Source organism: Panthera tigris, chromosome D2, assembly GCF_018350195.1.
Source record: "Panthera tigris isolate Pti1 chromosome D2, P.tigris_Pti1_mat1.1, whole genome shotgun sequence".
NCBI lineage: Eukaryota > Metazoa > Chordata > Mammalia > Carnivora > Felidae > Panthera > Panthera tigris.
In genome coordinates, this window is record NC_056670.1 from 34488145 (window position 1) to 34511365 (window position 23221).

General features: G+C 37.3%; 1 protein-coding gene across 8 annotated transcripts in view; it reads left to right on the top strand.

Moving 5' to 3' along the window:
- The window catches only part of ADK (adenosine kinase), a 517527-nt gene that overhangs the window by 475092 nt on the left and 19214 nt on the right, over positions 1–23221 (top strand). For all 8 annotated transcript variants that reach the window (XM_007095644.3, XM_007095645.3, XM_042961034.1 and 5 more), the window contains one exon: positions 2463–2549. In XM_007095644.3, coding sequence (XP_007095706.1) covers positions 2463–2549 — 87 coding nt within the window. The remainder of the gene's footprint in view (positions 1–2462; positions 2550–23221) is intronic.

The following is a 23221-nucleotide window of genomic DNA, read 5'->3' on the forward strand; positions in this document are numbered from 1 at the left end:
TAGTTTTCATTTAGAATTTTCAATACTTTAGGGGCACCTGGGTGGCTCAGTCAGTTAAGCATCCAACTTTGGCTCAGGTCATGATCTCATGGTTCATAAGTTCAAGCCCCGCATTGGGCTGTCAGCACAGAGCCCACTTTGGATCCTCTGTTCCCTTCTCTCTCTGCCCCTCTCCCACTTGTGCTGTCTCTCTCAAAAGCAAATAAACATCTAAAAAAATTATTTTTCAGTAGTTTAGATCAAGAAGTCATGATTCTTTTTTTTGTTTTTTTTTTTTAATGTTTTATTTTATTTTTGAGAGAGAGAGAGACATAGCACGAGCAGGGGAGGGGTAGAGAGGGAAGGTTACACAGAATCTGAAGCAGGCTCCAGGCTCTGAGCTGTCAGTACAGAGCCCAATGCAGGGTTTGAACCCATGGACCGTGAGATCATGACCTGAGACTGAGTCAGATCCTAACCAACTGAACTACCAGGCACCCCAGAAGTCATGATTCTTAAGAACAGAGGTCAAAATCTCTCCCATCTTGAGTTAGGTTCTATTCATAATAAAGATTTATCCAACCAAAAATCAATGACTTTTTCAAACAAAGAACTCAAGGAATTATATCTAATTATGGCTTACTTACCATTTATATGTAATTATTTTAAAATCTATACTCCAGTAATTAATTCTTATATTAATACTTGCATTACCTTAAGTGTTTTATAGACATATTTTATTATTACACAATGTAACCCTATTATAAATGGTAATGGCATCATTAACTTAGCCAATTTTACTTATTTAGTGGCTGTTTGTTCTTACTTTACAGTTGTTAATTCTCTTTATAGTATGACTTGTACTTGGAAGTAATAAAATCAGATTTCTTTATAAATATTTATGGTATAGTCCTTTTGCCTAAATCAGATTGTAGCCCTTTCCTAATTATTTCTAGTAAAGTCTGCTTACTTTTTTTTTCTGCCTTTGTAGCAATATATACTACACACTCCCTAGAAAATTTAATCCTGGATATTTATGCCTTAACTTCTAATTAATCAAAATGTTGTTAACTACCATGTTGTCCTGGTGTTACAAAATGTGGAAAGTTAGTTACTTAAAGAGTTTAAGTAGATGCTTCTGATATGGAGTGTTAGCATCTACAGTCATATGGTCAAAGGGATCACTAAGCGAAGAATCTTCATCTTGAAGATTATCTTATCTGAGCTTATCTCTTGTTGAAAGTAACATTAGTACCAGGTAAGAGAAGGCAGACAAAATATGCTTTTTTATTTTTAATGTTTATTTATTTTTGAGAGAGAAACAGAGCATGAGCGGGGAGGGGCAGAAAGAGGTGGAGACACAGAATCCTAAGCAGCATCCAAGCTCTGAGCTATCAGCGCAGAGCCTGATGCAGGGCTCAAACTCAAACCAGGAGATCATGACGTGAGCCAAAGTCAGATATTTAACCAACTAAGCTACCCAGGTGCCCCCAGAACATGCTTTTTGAGATTCTTAGGTTCTTTATTAAGACCCTAAGGTGTTCAATATCTCTTTTTCCTCTCTCTTAGGTGAGAGTGAAGTGTACAAGTCTTTGGCCATATTTGTCCCCATAAGGGATGCAAATTTTGTGATTTCAGAAGTTCAAGCCACCAATAAAAAGCACTATCCAATTTTTTACAGATGTCCTCTGGGCCAAATTTCATCACAAGTAACTCCATTCCACTGTTAAGGGCCAAGTTTAAAGTATTAGGTTACGTTATAGTCAAAACAACCAAGCCCTGGTTCAGACTGCTGTAAGACAAGAACCCATTGCACTGTCCCTTTTGTCCTACCCAAGCACTCAGTGGTAGCTTTCCCTTTTGCTAGTTGACATATAGTTTAAAAGAAATAGGAACTCCTTTGTAAAAAGTAACCAGATTAGGTTATTTGTAATGAGCCCACTAAAATCAGAAATTCTTAACATTGGCATGAAGTATCATAACGGAATAGTACTTACATTTTTTATTATACCATTGTGATTATCTGTAGAGAAACACCCAAGACTCATTATTTATATATTTTAAATTTACAGCTCTTCAACTGTATCCAAGATTTCACTGCCAAGAATGCAGTCAGGCTTGAAGCTTTATTAGAGATCCATGATCCAATCCTTACAAACACTTTCTTTTGCTCGTAGTTTCTGTTCAAGTATTTATACTGTCCAGAAAGGTACTGCTATGATATACAGTCATTCCCAAAATATGTGAACTACCCAGATATAACACATACAGCATGTATATGCTGAAAAGTACCCCAGAAAAGCATTGTTTACAGATGACTTTGCACCTTGGTTCCCCAGTACTCATGTACAGAATATGGAACTCAGCTTCTGTCTCTCTGTTTGATAATGAATGGTCAAGGAGCTTCAAACTTTACTAGGTGAGTTTGTATATTGAGTGTTATAAAGAGAAGTCAGTCTGCCTTTCTTTGGCTCTACTTGCAGAAAATGAAGTCACCGCGTTTGCTGTCTTGGATCAAAACCAGGAAGAAATTGTTGATACCAATGGAGCTGGAGATGCATTTGTTGGAGGTACAGACTCATTTATTTCATACTTACAAGTTAAACATTTCCTTTAACCCTTGCCTCTACCACTTAGCCAGGATTTATGAATTTAATAACTTAATTTCTTCTTGTAAATAATTAACTCCTAATGTTCTTTCCATATGCTACTATCACTGTGAATATTATAAGGTATTTTACAACAGGAAAAATACTTATTTTTGGCTTAAAGATAATTTTCTATTATGCTGTACCCCAGTCATTTGTGTGTGAGAATATTGCTTAAACAAGCTGCATCAAGTATAGTATATAGTATATTCATAGTCCTTCAGGCTTAAATGTCAACACATTGTTGTTCTTCTAAACAAGTTGTGGTGAATTTTAAACAGTATTCTAATAACTAAGGATGGTGTCTTTAGATTGTATCATTTGGTTAAAACATCTGTTTTTAACACAGTAGTTAAATGTTTATGATATACTAGGAAGGGTTAAATTTTTGTCTGATTCAGGCTTAGTAAGAACTGGCACAGGGCACCTGGGTGGCACAATTTGTAAGGACTAAATCATTTTTAGAATGAATACTCAAAAATAAGTTGAAGACAGTTGGAAGATCCTTTGCTTGATGACTTAGATTGATCTAAAATCTGGTTCAAAGGTTCTTTTCCTATGTCTAAACCCCTTCTAGTTAAGTGTAGTTAAGCTAGACTGTGGTCTCTAGAAAGCTTTACATTCCTGACTGATAATCCAGAAGAGTCCCTCCTGATCTCTGTTTATAACATCAGGCTTGAACAGGGACAAAAAAGGCAAATAGAGTTGACCATTGTCCTCCTTTCCTTGGAAGATAATTTGAATCATGGGAAACTTATCTCAAATTATGTAGTATTGTTTAAAATATAGATATTCTTTTAATGATCTTTTTCACCAACATAAATTTCTCATGTTTCCTTCTTTGAAAATATTCATGCCTACTCTTAAATGAGCTGTTAACCAATAGACTCATACATGCCCCAATGCATGTCCTTTTCTTTGGAAAGAGTACATACCACACATAACATTCTATTTTACTGCCATGCTTGTATCTTTTGTGTCTATGCTCTGAGAGTCTTTATCATTGATTAGAGTATTTTGCAGCTATTTTTTCTATGCCTTATTTCTTCAGAGCTGTAAATCCATGTAGGCTAAAAATATCTTATCCAAAATTGGGCTAAATTCTGTAATACATTAAAGAAGCACCATGGGGGGCGCCTGGGTGGCTCAGTCGGTTAAGCGTCCGACTTCAGCTCAGGTCATGATCTTGCGGTCCGTGAGTTCGAGCCCCGCGTCAGGCTCTGGGCCGATGGCCTGGAGCCTGGAGCCTGGAGCCTGCTTCCGATTCTGTGTCTCCCTCTCTCTCTGACCCTCCCCCGTTCATGCTCTGTCTCTCTCTGTCTCAAAAATAAATAAATGTTAAAAAAAATTAAAAAAAAAAAAAAAAAAGAAGCACCATGGATTTCTCACTTAAAATTGGTTAAACCGGAATATTCGTACATAACTTTTTTTTTTTTTTTAATTTTAGAGAGTGTGCACATGAGTGGGGAGAAGGGCGAAGGGAGAGGGAGAGAGAGAGAATCTCAAGCACATTCCATACTAAGCGCAGAGCCCAACACAGGGCTCGATGCAGGCCTCGATCCCACAACCTCAGGATCATGACCTCAGCCTAAATCAAGAGTTGGATGCTTAACTGACTGAGCCACCCAGGCACCCCAGTATATAACTTTTAAACTTATACCTTGTGTGTGCATTATTTAAGTACTTTAAATACTTAAAACATTAAGTGTTCTATTTTTTTTAATATTTAGTAAGGTACCATCATATTTAATAGTGACCTAATTAGTCACTACCTTCAGTCCTGGGCTGCCCTGCAAAAACAAACTCCCTTACAAATACCTACCTATAAGTTCCCAGTACTGGGTAAAAACATAGGGACTTTCTGAGGGTGAGAGAAGTCATTCTTAGGGTACTGAAGCTACCCATTTGTATCATGGTAAGGGTAATAAATGAACTACCTCAGGGTGCCTGGGTGGCTCAGTCGGTTAAGCGTGCGACTTCGGCTCAGGTCATGATCTCGCAGTTTCTGAGTTCAAGCCCTGCGTTGGGCTCTGTGCGACAGCTCGGAGCCTGGAGCCTGCTTTGGATTCTGTGTCTCCCTCTCTCTCTGCCCCTCCCTGCTCATGCTGTCTCTCTCTGTCTCTCAAAAATAAATAAATGTTAAAAAAAAATTTTTTTTTAAATAAATAAACTACCTCACCAAGACACTTGGGCTCTCTGTTACAGGATTTTCAGCCTCTTTTTTATTTCACTCTACCTACCTATGATTTATTGTTGGGGTACAGTGAGGTAAGTGGTAAGGGAAGTATGTTGAACAGGGATCCACAAACTTTTTTTATAAAGGGCCAGAAAGTGAATATTTTAGGTTTGCAAGTCACATGCAAGCTGTATTACATATTCCAGTTTTGTTTGTGTATTTGCTTTTTGTTTTGGTTTAGGTTTTTTACAACACTCTAAAAATGTAAAAACCTTTTGTATCTCTCCAGTTACACAAAAACAGGCCACAGGCTGAAATTGGCCCTCAGGCTCTAATTTGTCAACCCCTTGTGTAATATGTTGGCAGCTTCCTCACTTTTTTCACTTTCATCATACCCTGGATCCAAACAGTGGATTTCACTACATGCTGTTGAAATCACTATAGAGAAGGTGGAAGGCAGGCTGACAGTAGGCAGGACTTTACTGGTACTACCTCAATGAGGTAGCCATGTTTCTCACTTTAACCCTACTCTGATCAATTTCCAGGATAATCAGATCCTGACAGATTGAGTCATGCAATGACATGAACACTCCAATGTCATTTTAGAACTGAAATACTTATTTGGGCATGTTTAGCACATTCTGTGTAAGTCAAACTATACAGTATAACAATAGGTAACATTTATACAGCACCTACTAGCCAATCAACATCTTAAGCATTTTACAAATATTAATTCATTTAATGTTCATAAAATCTCACTGAGGTCGGTTATTTTTAACCCCATTTTACTGATGAGAAAACTGAGATACAGAGGGGTTAGGTAACTTGCTCAAAGTCTCATAGCTAGAAAGTAATAGGGACAAAATTCTCATCCAGGCAGACTGGCTCCAGAGTCAGTGTCCTTACTGCACTCTTGCTTCTCTAAACTTTTAGAGGAATCTCATCATTAGGACTGAAAGCCACATACCAGCCTTACTAACCAAAGCTGTTTTTTTGCCAAAGAGAATCTTTCTGTTATCTGAATAGATGATTTCGTGTATTGAACAGGAGCTTTTGTTATCTGATAGGAATCATGAGGACTCTAGGGTAAGATTGTTGCAGAAAAGAAAGAGAAAGTGAAAGGGAAAATAATCGAAGGACTATAGTCCCTGGTGAGTTTGAACCAGGAGCTTTTTGCTAAGCAGTAGAATCGATTGCACTACAGAGATACAGAAAGACAGATCGTAAACTTGCTGGGTCAGCATGGAATCTGAATACAAGGAGTTATATGAATCAACCATTTAATAGCACCAAGCTAATGCATTCCATTTTACAATAGAGATGGTCTTGTTAGTTGGAAATACTAAAACAAAAATCTCATTGGTTAAAAACCCCTACTTCCATCTCTACACTAGGGAAAGGCTTTCTACTGGGATCGGAAATACTCCAGCTGTTGAAGCTTACTTCTCTACCTTGAATATGAATGGAGAGGCAATAGCAGCTTTTACATTTACTATGTAGTTTCTTCTTCTTTGCTCTATTTTATTGCCTGATTAACATATCTCCTCTGACTGACACATTCTATCCTTAGATAGTTAATATATTCCTCCTATTACTTTTGAGTTTTGTTGGCTTAAGAGTATTTCTGTCTTTTGTGACTTTGCATTACTATATTCCAGTCCCAGTTTCTTAGATGAAGCATCACTTCATCTACCATGTGCTAATTACATATCCCAGTCCCAGAGTGCCATGTGTTCTTATTAGCCACATAAGAGATATATAACTATAGTACATCATAGATTTTCATGTATAATTTTAAAATGAGTACCCCAAATGTATATAAATTAAATTCATAGTTCCATCTCAAGTGTTCAGTAACAGTGACAATTCCCTCTAGCCTCTACAAGCATGCTTCCTTGTTCTATTTGGAGATCTTAAGAACTCTGTAACATTTGCCCTTTATTTGTCCATAGCCAGGCCTGATGGAACTACCCTTTTCACATTCTCCCTCAAAAGCCCAAGTGCTACGATTGTACCCTTGGAAATGGAGACAATTCTATAATCTCTAAGTGTGATTTCCTAATTTCCCAGGTCAGGAGAAAATTTCTTCCTGTTGTCCTGCTGTGCTTTGTCACAGCAGGTCTGCCTTTTCATTTGGAACCCTCTTTGTCACTGCCATAGTAACAAATGGAAACATTGAGAACATTTTGTGACAGGCACTGTCATTGTTCCTGGTGAAATCTCTTCCCCTGTGTCATCCCGGTAAATGAAACTGAGAAGAAAAATCATAACAAATAACATGAAAGGGGACCTAATCAATATGTTCCCAGTGGGCTGTCAATACCAGCCTGTGTTAATCTAATATGATTTAGTTGTAAGTTTTATGGCAGCTGTAGGAATATGGACTAGACCTACAAATCACTAAAAGTGAGTACACCTTTGACAGATTATACCCAAGAACATATATATATATAGCTCTCAGATAAAAGACTGGAGACCTCACCCAAGGACCAACATTCTTAGGATTAAAAAAGCTTCGTTAAACGTAGTTAAGAGCCATATATAGCTTAGAACAGTTTCTTTTGAATGACAGTAAAGTAACTGTGCTAACCTCTAATACTTTTTATTTTTAAGTTTCTCATGACAGCTTTAGCAGAGAAAATATATCACCCTAAAAGATATTACCTATAGTATACAAATGACTATTAAATGCACTTAGCAATCACAATGTAAATAATTACCCTATTTCCCATCTAATAAGAAGAAACATCAATTTTACTTTATAATTCATTTTCAAAAAGAATTTTGGTTAAGAGAAAAAGGTTTAAGTTTCTCAAACAAGGATGCTACTTCCTTCTCAAGTAACACGTGTCTATACGTCTGAGAGTCATGGGGATTTTCTAAATTATCTTCGTATTTTCTATTCTCACCTTGTTTATTTGTTCCCAAACGTGTAACTTGCTCTCCTGTTCTTAATTGCTGCTAAATTGTGCTATGCAAAGAAGTGGCACAGAATTCTTGTGATATTTTTTCTGCACTACCTCTTTTCTTAGCTGTCCAACTCAGAAAATTAGAAAATAACTTAAATATGTCATTTCTCACAACAATTCACTCAAGAATCAAAACTTTCATATAGCACTCATTGTATGCAGAGGATTTATTGGATGATGACCAAGATACAAGTTGCATACTCCTACTCACCCCCACACCCACACCCAAGGAAACAATAATACCTTTCCCTGTCTTGTAACTTCAGTAGGACATCTTTGGTATTTTATTTCTTTTTCTTTTTTTTTTTTTTTTTAATGTTTATTTATTTTTGAGAGAGAGAGACAGAGCGTGAGCAAGGCAGGGGCGGAAAGAGAGGGAGACACAGAATCCAAAGCAGGCTCCAGGCTCTGAGCTGTCAGCACAGAACCCGATAACGGAGCTCGAACTCATGAGCTGTGAGATCATAACATGAGCCAAAGTCGGATGCACAACCAACTGAGCCACCCAGGAATTTTATTTCTTAGGCAGCGGTTTTCCTTAAAACCATCAAATGCAGTATGAAATTGACTTCATCATTCAGAATAAGAAATTCACCATGGACAGCAGCCCAAGTTCACAGTGGGGGAGGGGGGATTCATACCTTGCACAGTCATAGGACACTCTGCGATGCACAGTCATAGGACACTTCACGACATGCTATTCTAGTGCTGATGTGGGACCAGGAACAAATTTCAAGAACAATTGCCTAAAGTTATTTAAGCCTTTGTTGGCTTAAAGAGGTAGATGATTCTGAAGCCATGACAAAAAAAATAGAAATAACTAGTTCACATGGAATACTGGATAATTTTAGGTTGTAAAGTCTGGGGGCGCCTGAGTGGCTCAGTTGGTTAAGAATTCGACTTCGGCTCGGGTCATGATCTCACAGTTCATGGATTCGAGTCCAGTGTTGGGCTCTGTGCTGACAGGTCAGAGCCTGGAGCCTACTTTGGATTCTGTGTCTCCCTCTCTCTGTGCCCCTCCCCTGCTCACACTCTGTCTCTCTCTCTCTCTCTCTCAAAAATGAATAAACATTTAAAAAAAATAATTAAGTTGTAAAGTCTAGAATTTCTCACAAACATGAATGCTTCCTCAAAGAACTAGTATCCTGGATGTCCTCCACCTAGAACAATTATAAATAGATAATGGAATTCAAAGGACTTTGTCTTCTGGGAGATTTCAATAAGACAGATAGTCTGAGCCATGTAGACTATCAGACCCTGAAGCTCAAATATGAACCTAAGTTTTCTAAATTTGAAGGTTATTGAGAAATATTTATTCTAAGAAAACAATGTTGATATTTATAAGATTGTATTTAGTGACAGAGGGCCAGAGGAAATGTCATAAGCAACATTTCTGAAGTTAATTTTCTTAGATAGAATTGTGAAATGGCAAAATATATGCATATCACTTTCCTGGTCTTGAATATTTACTAGTCAAATGGAACTAATTTGAATTCATTAGTGGACCCAACTGCTATTACATGGACTTGATCAATCTTACCTACCATATCTGTCTGGTTCATATAACATGTATTAGTTGTATACATAACAAACCACCCCCAAAACTTTGTGACCTAAAACAACAACCATTTATTTAGCTCCACAAGTCTGTTGATTGGCAGCTAGGCCAAGGCTCAGCTGGGCAGTTCCTCTGTCTCAGAGGTGGAAAAGATCAAGTATGCCCAAAGTCACAGTGAAAACCAGGATTCAAACTCAAAGTTTGACCCCAGAGTTCTTAGCACTAATTATTTTGTTATACTCTGTTCCATTAGTATATCATCTTATCTTCCCCTCCAAAGGAGGAGAAATAGCCAAAATGGTTTTCTAAACACTAGTCTATAGACTGATGCCTGTCTATGACCTAACAGATTTTATCAATCAATAAATACCAAGATTAAAAAAAGTAGGAGCAATATAATAAGTTTTCATGAAGCTAAATGTATTCAGTTTTAGATCTTGTCTTAATTGTGTTTGAATTTGTTACAGTGTACCTTCATTGGCTTTGTAATTTATAGAAATAAAATAATTAAAGTCATGTTAGTAGTGCTGATGCATAGCCTGGCTAATCTTGGGACCTAGCAGAAGTCTTAGTCATGGTAAAAAAGTGATTAAAAACAACTTTCCAAACTACTTATATGAAAATTTGTATGAAACAGAACCTCTGATGTTGTAAAGCTGCTTACTATCAATAGTCTGAATAAAGCATAAATTATACAATTACTAAATTCACAACTGTTCTCACTTCAGATATATGAATTCCCAAACCTGGGGTATGAACACTGGCTCTTAATTTTTTTTTTTTCATTTAATTATCCAGCTAACATTGACCTTTTATAGAGATGAGATATGTTTGGTTTTTTTGAAGAAATTTTTTTAATGTTTATTTTTGAGAGAGAGAAAGACAAAGCATGAGTGGGGGAGGGGCAGAGAGAGAGGGAGACACAGAATCTAAAGCAGGCTCCAGGCTCTGAGCTGTCAGCACAGAGCCCGACACAGGGCTTGAACTCATGAACTGAGAGATCATGACCTGAGCTGAAGTCGGATTCTTAGCCAACTGAGCCACCCAGGCGCCCCGAGATATGTTTGCTTTATTTCTAGTCCATGAAATAGATGGCAAATTAAAAACCAGTTTCTATCATCAAACACTCTTAAAATTTTAGAATCACCCTCTGGTAAGAATTGTCAGCTGAGCAAATGAAGGTTTTTCAATTGAGTTAAATAACAATATTAGTTGTCTTGCTTATGAATTCGGGCATAAATATGCTCACATAAATAAGTTTTCTATCATCTTCTTATTCTGGCAGCTGTGACCTTCCTTGTCCTGATGAGCCTTTTTGTTTTTTAACTATATTATATGTTAGTGCTGAAAGGGAATACTTTTAAAAATCACATTTCCTGGTTTTCAGGTTTTCAAACTGTTTACAGTCACCAAAGTATGTTCAAATGAGGTCTTATCTGAATCAGAATGAAATGAGATTAAACAAATCCTCATTTGGTCTTATTCACATTTTATTTGGTGGCTCATAAACAACTCCCTGGAACGAGTCGATGTTAGGTATGAAAGCCATGGTCTGTTCAGAAGTCCCCATTTGATGGATGAGGAAAGTGAATCCCATAGAAAGGGACTTAATTGCAAATATGTAGTACTAGGAGACAGATCTCCTGACTCATTAATTCATGGTTCAATAATTACACATGTTAATAACCCAGATGAAAGTTTTTCATTAAGCAGTCTGTTATATAGGCCTCTTAGAAATATATAGGTCAAGACAAGAGTCAATATCCCAAATAGATAGAAGTCTTTGATGTACATTTTCTTGGCATATGGATATCCAAGATGTTTGACTTTAACTATAAACAAAAGCATATGCTAAAACTCTTATTTTGGGAAGAACCACAACAGAGATCACACATTAGGTTTAAAATTCAAATTCTAACCTAATCTTGCACATTTTTGATTCATAAGGAGGAATGATCTTTAAAGCAGTATTTTGAAAGGGGTTGGGGCAGAAGAGCAACTTAACTATACAAGTGAAACATATGGTTTAGTGGTCCTCTTCAGGATCTTGCCTGAATTGGGGGCATTTAAAAGGTTTTTGGTTTGAGTTTTGTTTTGTTTTTTAATTCAAATGCAGTATCCCATGCCATGTTAATAGAATTTGACAGGTTTCCATTTTCAGTCACCAGAAAGAGGAAATAAGTTATCCTCATAGTTACAGTACTGGCCACTTGCCCATATATTATACCATGCTGCTCAGTTGCTCATTTTGTGTGGGAGGATGTGTGGTGCTAAGCTATTATAAAGAAACCTTTGCTCTGAATTGACTTCCTGTCCATGTCAGTCACTTGCCCATCTGACACTACTTAGGCTTTGGTTTTCATTATACAAATACCTGCCAAGTCAGACCTTTCCCTGGCAGGCAAAGTAGCTTTTTAGGTTGTTTCAAAATTTAATGTTTGTTGATTTTCTTTTTCCAGAAAACTATGTATTTTCTAGCATATATATGGATCATAACTTGTTACTTGAGTTCATGACTAGTTGGTAGTCAATATGAAATCAAAACATAAGAAAACAAAATTTTACTAACTAGATACATAGAAAATGAAAGAAAAAGAGTTCACATCTGAGCACTTTTCCCTTGAGGGAAACCATTACTTTGTCACATCTGGGTAGTCTAAGCTAGCCAAATTGAAGTGGGAATTTCCTGCCAGATGTTAGTCCTTTGAGCAACCTGTGAAACTCTAAAAGAGGGTATATGAGATCTTATTTGGTAGGGCTATAGCCACTGTGGAAGCTCACTCCTAATAGGTAGCAGACATTTTTATGTACTACCACTAGTTAGGAGGTTGTGTGGCCTATCTAAAGCTAACACTGTTTGGTCTTGTTAAATACATAAATATGGAAGGCCTAATTTGGGAAGTACAACATCAGGTCTCACAGATATTCTAGCAAGAGTAAGTACTGCATTGCAATGACCTCCCAAATGTACATGACAAAAGTTCTGTTTCATTAAGAAAAAGAAGGTAAGACTGAGCCATCCAGGTACTCCATATAACTTGAATAAGGTCATTTTACAAAGGCACTGAACCAAAATAAGCCTCTAAATATGAAGGAAATTAAGAATCTGAAATGGCAGGGAAAATACCAAGTATTTACATCAGCTTCCTGTTCCACATGCACATGGGAATTAGGAAGCAAAAATTTCATTCAGAAGAGTTGTGCACAAGAAGTAGAAATGCTTTTATCCAATTGAAACAAGAAACATTTTTAAGGGGGGGACAAAGACTTTCCACATGATCTCACTGTTTTTGTCATCCTCTTAAAGGAAAATATTGACATTTACCAGACTGTTTGCTCCAGCTTTCTGATCTCCTGCAGTTTATTTTTATAACAACCTTATCGATGGGCCTCTTACCCAGCTCTCTAGGTTTAACTGAGTTGAGTCGATTTGTTACCACAGCTTCAAGTAGCTGTTACAGAACAAGCAAGACATCCTAATAAAGCTGTAAATGTGTTTACTCAAACAGAGTATTGATTTAACTTGGAGAGGGAGAAACTGGTGCTTAGCACAGTGTCAGGGTGGATGAATTTCACTGCAGCTTTTCATTGTCATCTGTCATGGTTGTGAAACACTAAGTAAAGCCATCAGAGGATAATTAGAAGTACCAGAAATTTAGCCCCTAAAATCAGTTAACCACTTGGGAGTTTTGTAGCTTAATTAGCTTTTATTAAAAATTTCCTCCAGTAATAATAGTCAAGCACTTTTAATGGTGTTTTCAGATAGAGCAAGATTTCCAGGTTGTGACTTGTTAAGTATATGAATTTAACAGGTAAAGGTTTTCCAGAATTTTTCTCACTAATTAGGCTAACACCAGAACACAATGTAAAGACACCGTGATCTGTACTCAAACCAGCAAAAGTACATGATTTTTCTGGAAAATCCATTTCAAAGGAGTAGTAAAACAATTATAAAATATTTAAAACACATGTTGTTGTAGAAAAAATACCCTGTTAACATCTTTATTAAATGTAAATGTTTAATACATAAAACTACAAACATAAATGTTTGATACATAAAACTGTCAATACCACCCTTGTTTCTAGATACCTTTTTTTTTTTTTGAGAGAGAGAGAGCACAGGAGCTGGGGAGAGGGGCATAGGGGGAGGGAGGGAGAGAGAGAGAGAGAGAGAGAGAGGAGAGAGAGAATCTTAAGCAGTTCCATGCTCAGCATAGAGCCCAACAGGGGGCTTGATCTCAAGACCCTGGGATCATGACCCAAGCCCATATCAAGAGTTGGATGCCAAACCACCTGAGCCACCCAGGCACCCCTAGATACCATTCTTCATTTTTTAAATGCTTATTTATTTATCTGGGGGGAGAGCAGAAAGAGAGGAAGAGAGAGAATCCCAAGCAGGCTGTGCATTGTCAGCACAGAGCCCAGCATGGAGCTTGATCTCACAACTGTGAGATCATGACCTGAGCTAAAATCAAGAGTCAGACACTTAACTGACTGAGCCACCCAGATGCCCCACCATTCTTCATTAAAAAAGAATCTAAAATATTCTGGTTTGGGGCGACTGGGTGACTCAGTGGGATAAGCATCTGACTTCAGCTCAGGTCACGTTTGTGAGTTCAAGCCCTGCATCAGGCTCTGTGCTAACAGCTCAGAGCCTGGAGCCTGCTTCGGTTTCTGTGTCTCCCACTATCTCCACCCCTCCTCTGCCCTCTCTCTCTCTCTCAAAAAATGAATTAAAACATTAAAAAAATTTTTTTAAATAAAGTAAAATATTCTGGCTTGCTATAAGTTAGTCATCATCTTAAAGATTAAAAAAGTTGATGTGGGGCACCTGGGTGGCTCAGTTGGTTAAGCATCCAACTTCAGCTCAGGTCATGATCTCACGGCTAGTGGGTTCAAGCACCCTATGAAGCTCTGTGCTCCAGCTCAGCTGGAGCCTGCTTAGGATTGCTTCCTTCTCTGTCTGCCCCTCCCCCACTTGTGCTCTGCCTCTCTCTACCTCAAATATAAATAAATATTAAAAATGATTTTTTTCAAGTTATACACCTGTGTAAAGAAAAGTTCAGACTGAGGAGTTGCTTACCTTCTATAGAAATTGAATTAGCTATTAAATTTGATAAAAGGTATTCATATAAACACTCTACCCGCCCTCTTGCAAATGGCTTCAAAAATGTCATGGTCAAAAAAAATCACCTAGGATGATGAACACAAAACTGAAAACTTATTTAAAATAAGTTTGGGATGCCTGGGTAGCTCAGTTGAGCATCCAATTCTTGATATCAGCTCAGGTTATGATCCCAGAGTCATGGGATTGAGCCCAGTGTCAGGCTCCACATTCAACATGGAGTCTGCTTAAGATTCTCTCTCTCCCTCTGCTCCTCTACCCTGCTCATGCTGTCTCTATAAAATAAATAAAATAAGGGGTGCCTGAGTGGCTCAGTTGGTTAAGCATCCGACTTCGGCTCAAGTCATGATCTCACAGTTCATGAGTTCGAGCCCTGCGTCAGTCTCTGGGCTGACAGCTCAGAGCCTGGAGCCCACTTCAGATTCTGTGTCTCCCTCTGTCTGCCCCTCCGCTGCTTGTACTCTGTCTCTCGCATTGTCTCAAAAATAAACAAACATTAAAAAAATAAATAAAATAAAATAAAATAATCATTAGATTTAAAATTAGTCTTCCTCTCTTACGTATAGTCATTTATTTACTACACTATGGTTGAACTTCTCATGCCTTCTGGTACTACTGCTCACCTGCCTAAATGACTTATAAAAATGATGATAATCTGAGGGATGACCTCTTCTGAAGCCTGGAAGCAACTGTCAAAAAGGACAGTGAAAGATTTTGGGAGAGCGTTCTTTGCCTTTGAAATGCTATGTAATGATAAGCTAAATTCTACCCTGAGTTAAGTCATTAAGCCATGAAATAGCAGATTATAAAGTTTTGTTACATAAGAGGGCACCACCAGAGCTCTTTCTTTCAATTTTTCAGGAGATAGAGGAAATTGGTTTTCTACAGTTATGTATGTATGTATGTATGTATGTATGTATGTATGTATGTATTGAAGTAAGCTCTAGGCCCAACATGGAGCTTGAATTCACAACCCCAAGATCAAGAGTTGCATGCTCTACCAACTGAGCCAGCCAGGTGCCCCTTCACAGTTTTATTTAAATCTTTATTCTATATTAAAGTATTCAAAAGCAGAGGGAAAAGAAAAGATATGGATTTATAATTAGCACCCTATTTTTACATGTACATTTTAAAATCCCTACAGTACAGCTATGTATTTTGTTCTATTCAATCTTCTTAAGAATGACACTATGTGAGGGACCTTGTTGGCATGGAAGGGAGGGTAAGATATAGTAGGTAGCCATACTTTGGGTTTAAGCCTCTTTGAACAAAAGGAACAGAAATCCATTTCGTTTAGCTAAGGATAAGGAATTTTTTTTTAAGGAAGCACACAAGCATTAAGGAAGACATTGTAACAGAGTGGTTAAGACAATGGGTCTCAAGACATAGGTGTGAATCCTGGTACTGCCATTAACTAGTTGTGGGACTACGGACGAGTTACTTAACATTTCTAAGCCTTAGTTTCCTCATCTATAAAAATGAGGATAATGAGTGCCTCTATCACTTGGGTTATCATGAAAGTTAAATGAAATAATGTTTGTAAAACACAGTGCCTGACACATCATAAGGTATTACTACGTGTTAATCTGTTATCAAATGAATCTCATAAAAGAGCCCAAACTGGACAGGTTTTCACTTAAAGTGGAGCCAGATCGTAATTCTAGATTCAAATCAGTTCCAGGGACCTGAATAGCAGATATTCATGGATCTTCACTCCAGTACTCACGCATTAATGTTGGTCAGCTGTCATTGCCTATGTGCATCTTCCTACCTCACAATCAACTTCCTGGTCTCTCTTGGCTTCCCATTCTGGCTCCTTAAAGAGAACATTAGGTTAGCTCAATTTTGTGCCATTCATCCGTAGCACACTGGCAGAACCATAAGTTGTTTGCTCTTGGGTCAGATCCCCTCCCCTGGGTTTGGTTAGTAGTAAGGGTTGATTTACATGCACAAAGTGTATCAACCAATCCCCTAACCAATGCTAGAGGGGAGGTGACTTTTCTTAAAAGGATAATGGATGGATAAGCTCTAAATGTGTATGTTGGTGTGCCTGTCTACACCCTTTTTCTCATACTCATGGTTCTTAAAATGTTCCCTACAGCACAATCCATCTATAACACAACACACGGAACATCAAATACCCTGAATCTCAAGCTGGAAACCTAGGAGTCATTTTTTTAATTAAGTTTTTATTTTAATTCCAGTTAGCTAACATATAGTGTTATAGTGGTTTTAGGTGTACAGTGTAATGATTCAACAATTCCATACATGACCTGGGGTGCTCTTCACAAGTGCCCTCCTTAATCCCCATCACCTATTTCACCCGTCTCACTCACCCACCTCCCCTCTGATAACCATCAGTTTGTTCTCTATAATTAAGAATCTGTTTCTTTGTTTGTCTGGGTTTTTTTCCCCTTTGCTTGTTTGTTTTGTTTCTTAAACTGCACATGAGTGAAATCGTATGGTACTTCTCTTTCTCTGACTGACTTATTTCACTTAACTTTACACTTTCTAGCTCTGTCTACATTCTTGCAAATGGCAAGATGTCATTCTTTTTATGGCTGAGTAATATTTCACTGTATATGTATATATACCACATCTTTTTTTTTAAGTTTATTTATTTATTTTGAGAAAACAGAGAGAGTGCAAGCAGAGGAGAGACAGAGAAAGAGGGAAATCTTAAGCAGGCTCCGTGCTGTCAGCTCAGAGCCCATTCAGGGCTCAAACTCACGAAACTGAGATTATGACCTGTGCTAAAATCAAGGCTTGGATGTTCCACTGACTGAGCCACCCAGGAGCCCCAATACTACATCTTCTTTATCCATGCATCTATTGATGGACACTTGGGCTGCTTGCACAATTTGGGTATTATAAATAATGCTGCTATAAATATAGGAGTATATGTATCCCTTTGAATTGGTGTTTATGTATTTGGGAGTAGTACAATTGCTGGGTCTTAGGATAGTTCTATTTGTAACTTTTTGAGGAAACTCCATACTGTTTTCCACAGTGACTGCACCAGTTTGCATGCCTACCAGCAATGCATAAGTGATGCATTTCTTTCCATGTGTCCATACCTTCAGTGAGTTCTTTTGAGTCAATTTTTAGAATAGATCTCATATCATCTTTCCTCACCTTCATCCACTTTTCTCCCATGACCTTAGCTTAGGCCTGTTTTCTACTTACTACAGCGGCTCCTAACTTATTTTCGTACTTTCAGTCTTTCTTGCTCTCCTTTCCATTTTCTAAACCCTAACCAAAATAATCCTTTTAGGAAGAGACTTAATTACTTCACTTCCTTGCTTCAGTGGCTTCTAGTTGCACTTAGACGAAAAATCTAAACTCCTAAAAGATCTGCCCTAAAAGATCTATACCATCCGCTATCTGTGAATCTGTATTTCATGCTGCTCTCTTTCTCAGCTTTGCTTCAGCCCTCTGATTATATTGGCCTTCTTCTTTTAGGCCTTGGACACATGGAGCTCCCTTGGCCTAGAATTGTCTTTCCCTGCTCTTTACATGGCTATCTCTTTCTCATCCTCAGTTTCAACTTAAAGGTCACCTCTTCTCTAATTATCCTATCTACTGTGGGTCCCTTCACTACTATTCTCTACTGCTACACATAGTTATTTTCCTTAATAGCACTTAACATAGTCTGGAATTATCTTTTTTTTTTTTATATATATTTTTTAATGTTTACTTATTTTTGAGAGAGAGAGAGACAGAATGCGAGCGGGGAGGGGCAGAGAGAGAAGGAAACACAGAATCTGAAGCAGGCTCCAGGCTCTGAGCTGTCAGCACAGAGCCCGACTTGGGGCTCAAACCCACAAACTGTGAGATCATGACCTGAGCCAAAGTCAGACACTTAACCAATGGAGCCACCCTGGCGCCCCTCTCTGGAATTAATTTATTTACTTATTTATTATCTTAGTTATCTTAATTACTAACTTATTACTTCGGATTTTTTTTTTTTTTTGTATCTTCCTCATTAGAATATAAGCTTCAAGAGAACCAGGGACTCTGTGTGTCTTATTCACCAAAGTATCCCTAGGAACCAAAAAAGTCCCTGGCATAGAGTAAATACTCAGTAAATATTTTTTATGTGAATGAATTAATCAGTCACATGGCCAGCTGAAAGCAAACTTGCACCCTTCCGTCAAATAAAAACCATTCTAGTGAAGAAACTTGTTATCATAGGATTTTGTCAGAAGGTATGGAATGAGTCAGGAAATAGTAAAGTAGGCCATACTTTAGTATAGGGTCGCCTTGATTTAAGATACACCTATGCTAAGGGTGTCTGGGTAGCTCAGTTAGCTGAGCATCCAACTCTTGATTTCGGCTCAGGTCATGATACCAGGGTCATGGGATCAAGCCCAGCATCAGGCTCCACACCGAGATTGGAGCCTGCTGAGGATTCTTTTTCTCTCCCTCTGCCCCTCTCCCTACTCATGTTCTCTCTCTCTTTCTCAAATAATTAAAAAAAAAAAAAAAAAAGATTAGCCCATGTTAAAAAAAATTTTTTTTAATTTTTTTAAAAAATTAAAAAAAAATTAACCCATGCTGAGGCACCAGGGTGGCTCATTTGGTTAAACATCTGACTTTAGCTCAGGTCATGATCTCACGGTTCATGGGTTCAAGCCCTACATCGAGCTCTGTGTTAACAGCTTGGTGCCTGGAGCCTGCTTCAAATTCTGTATCTCCCTCTCTCTCTCTGTGCCCCTCCCCTGCTCATGCTCTGTCTCCCTCTCTCTCAAATATTGATAATAAAACATTAAAAATTAAAGAAAAAAGATTAACTCATGCTAGTATGTATATGTAACTAAGCCAATGACAGAGAGACCGATCACAGATCTCTTTTTCCTACTGTTACTTAAAATAGAGGTAAGTTTAAAAAAAAAAAAAAGAGGTAAATATGGAGGTATGCCTGGCTGGTTCAGTTGGTAGAGCATGTGACTTGATCTCAGGGTCATGAGTTCAAGCCCCTTGTTACACATAAGATGACTTTTTAAAAAATAGAGGTAAATCTGGAGAGAATGCATGTGTTGAGAAAGAAGGCAACATCTAATATCAATTGTCCTGAGTATTTATAATACAAATAAGAAAACTAATTGTCAAGATCATAAATCTGTACATCAGTTCCTGTTGTAACAGGCAATGGCATACAGATCAGAGGCTCCAGTCAGGATTTCACAGAATATGTTGAAGTTTTCCTGTAGTTATTTAAATTTGGTTTGCCAGAATGCCCAGTGAATGTCCAGCGCGTTAAATAACAGCACACCTGTACTGTCCTACCTAGGACCTTTGCTGGTATTCCCTCCACTGACAGGTGGGAGTGGAGTAAAGGGTAGGTCCTCCCCAGAGAAAGCAATGATCATCTCTGGTGAAGAGCACTCGACGTGAACTGAGTCTGGTACATAACCCATGTTTCATTGTCCACTCAGCTTCCTAAGCTTTAGCCACAGAATGATCCTTAACTGTTTACATTTTCATCAGCACTCACATCAGATCACTAAACCTATTTTTTTTACTTCCTCACCTTATTATCTATCACCTAGGATAGTGTTTCTCAAACTTGAGCATGTATAAGGACCACCTGGAAGACTCATTAAAAGACAGTTTCTGGGCCCTATCCAGGTTTTGATTTGGTAGGTCTAGGATAAGACTTAGGTGATCTAGAGACCACAGTTTGCAAACCACTCCTAAAGTACTACAGTAGATTCACATTTGATCTCTCTGCCAACAGTCTCTTTCCTAGTAAGTTCATGCTTCACACTTCTGCCGGGATTATTTTTAAAGTATTTACATAGCTTTCTCTCCTAAAACTATAAAATTCTCAAAGACAAGCACTATGTTTTATCCATCTTTGAGTCATGATGTCTAGTAATGGTATAGGCATTCAATAGCTTTTGGTTGACTGGATAAATCAAAATATTTTTTATAGCATTCTGGGTTTTTACTTTCTTTTCATTTGCTTCTTATAATAAAAAATCAAGTATAGGAGTGGTAGTAGCATGGGTCCAATAAATTGAGGATTATACTAGTCAAAGTTTTAGTATATATCTTATTCTCTAAAGCAACTACATGTAATAAAAATACAGCCTTAAAGTTGACTGTCTCATATGCCATGTGGCAACATGTATCTGGTAACTATTGGTATAGAGAGTATAGCAGGCCAGTTTAAGAAAGCACATAAATCATCACCAAAGTGTAGATATTTAAGAAAGGTGGAAAACAAAGAATTGAAAGATCAAATTGACCCAGAAATGACTGAGAGCACATTTTTTACATGGAAGACGGGGAATATAGAATTCAGCACTGTTAGTTGCTGTAAAATATTACATCAGGTTTGCTTTAATTACACAGTAATGTCTCAAAGAACAAAGGTAAATTACATGATAACTTATGTTACTACTCCCACATTATCTCTTAATAACTATGTAATTAACTTGTCACTATATAAAGTGTGTAGTTTGATATTACTCATGTATAAAGAACATTGATAACTTAAATGAAGGAGCTGGGGTCGGGCGAGGAATGGAGGCAGTAGGAAAATCATAATATTATAACAACCAGGAATTTAAATGATTCATTAGATCATTGACCCAGTCCTCAATAATCTGAGCCAAAACCCTGGAAAGTAACAGTGGAATCTTAGGTGAACCATGTAGCTTTCTAAGACAAAAAGCATATAATAAACTAAGTAAATTTACCAAACAGTGAAATAGATAAGTGAGGTTGGTATAATGCGTATACTTTTAAACAGTCCATTTTGTTTAGAGAGGTTCTTCTTTTTAAGTAAACGTTTATTTTTTTCATGGAAAAACCATTCTTTCACTCATATCATTTTACCAACTTCTTGAATTTATGTGTATGGCCCATGTGGTGAGAATATGCAGAACCAGGAACTCTCTTTCATTGCTGATGGGAATGCAAAATGGCACAGCCACTTTGGAAAACCGTTTGGCAATTTCTCACAAAACACACTTTTACCATATGACCCAGTAATCATGTTCCTTGGTATTTACTCAAATAAATTGAAAACTTATGTCCATGTTACAACAGATGCACATGGATGTTGACAGCAGCCTTCATTTTAATTGACAAAACTTGGAAGCAACCAACATGTCCTTCAGTGGGTGACTAGATAAACTGTGATACATCCATGCAATGGAATATTATTCAACCACAAAAAGAAGTGAGCTATCAGACCATGAAAAGACACAAAGGAAACTTAAACACATAGTACTTAATTAGAGAGGCCACTCTGAAAAGGCTGTATACTGTATGATTCCAACTATATGGTATTTGGGGAAAGGCAAAACTATGGACACAGTAAAAATATCAGTTGTAGTCAAGGGCTTGGGTGGGGAGTAGGGAGGGATAAGTTGGTAAAGTACAAGAGTTTTTTTAAGGCAATAAAACTATTCTGTATGATACTGTAATGGTGGAAAACAGATCATTATATATTTTTCAACTCTTAAAGAGTGAATAGCACAAAAAGTGAGCCCTAATGTAAACCATGGACTTTAGTTGTTAATAATGAATCAATATTGGCTCAGCAGTTGTAACAAATGTACCACACCAGTGCAAGATATTAGTGATAGGGGAAACTGAGGGATGGTGGGGGGGGGGGGGAGGTCGGGGATGAGAGGGTATAAAGGAACTCTGTACTTTCCATTCAGTTTTTCTGTAAATTTAAAAATGCTCCAAAGAATAGAGTTTATTAATTTTTTTTAAATACCAAAGTGTTTGAAAAACTTTTCTTCTACCTATCTCATTTTACCAGTATCTTCAGTATATGTGTGAACCCTATGTTTCCCAGCTTCATCAGCGTCCTGTGGTGCTGAGTGTCTTATGGCCAGTTACCTCACAGTTTTTACCAAAAAGCTTGTTTTCATTGATATCACATAATAGCCACTCTATCCAAGTACAGTGATCCTTTCTGCTTAATTCTGTCAGGAATTTTCCCAGCAATCCCTGCTAAGGAAGCATTGGCCCTTGAATTTCCATTTCAAAAGATGCAGACTGATTTACTTGGCATATAGTTTCTATAGATGAAGACTTCATTCGAGAAAGAAAGACTGTGCTTAAGTCTACTCAGAAATTTTGTAAGATGTTCCCTCTCACATTACCTATGTTTCCCTAAGTATAAAATACAGAAAGTAGTGAAGATCTTTATGTCCTTGAGGAATCTTCTAAGAAGAGTGACCAATTTCATTGTACTTACACTGATTTACTTTGTGGAAAGCTGTATTCCCAAGTGACTACAATTATTAATGAACTCTAAAGAAATAAGTGGAAAACTGTTAGAACAAAACATCACTTAGCTGAAATTTTTGAATGAGTTATTCATAACTATCTATCTGAATAGTTAAACATCCCAGTGTTATTGTTTAAAATAATATTTGTTGGGTTTTTTTATTATAAAAGTAATACTTCTTATTATAAAAGTAATATTTCTTATTATAGAACATTTACGAAATGAGAAAAGCAAACAGAAAATAAAAAATCATCTTTGAAATTAGGAAATGATGATGTTGTCTTTTTAAACACACATAAAATTTGCTTTTTTATTGTTTTGAATAAAAATGTTTCTAAAGTATATTGCATTGATATGACCAAAAAGTAAAAATGAAAGGAAACACATATAGAAATTTAATAAAGTCAGGATGGGTAAAATAGCACTCTGTAATATCCTTGCAGTTCTTCTGTAAATGTAAAATTATTTCCAAATAAAATGTTTAAAAACACTTGGAACAGGATGGATTA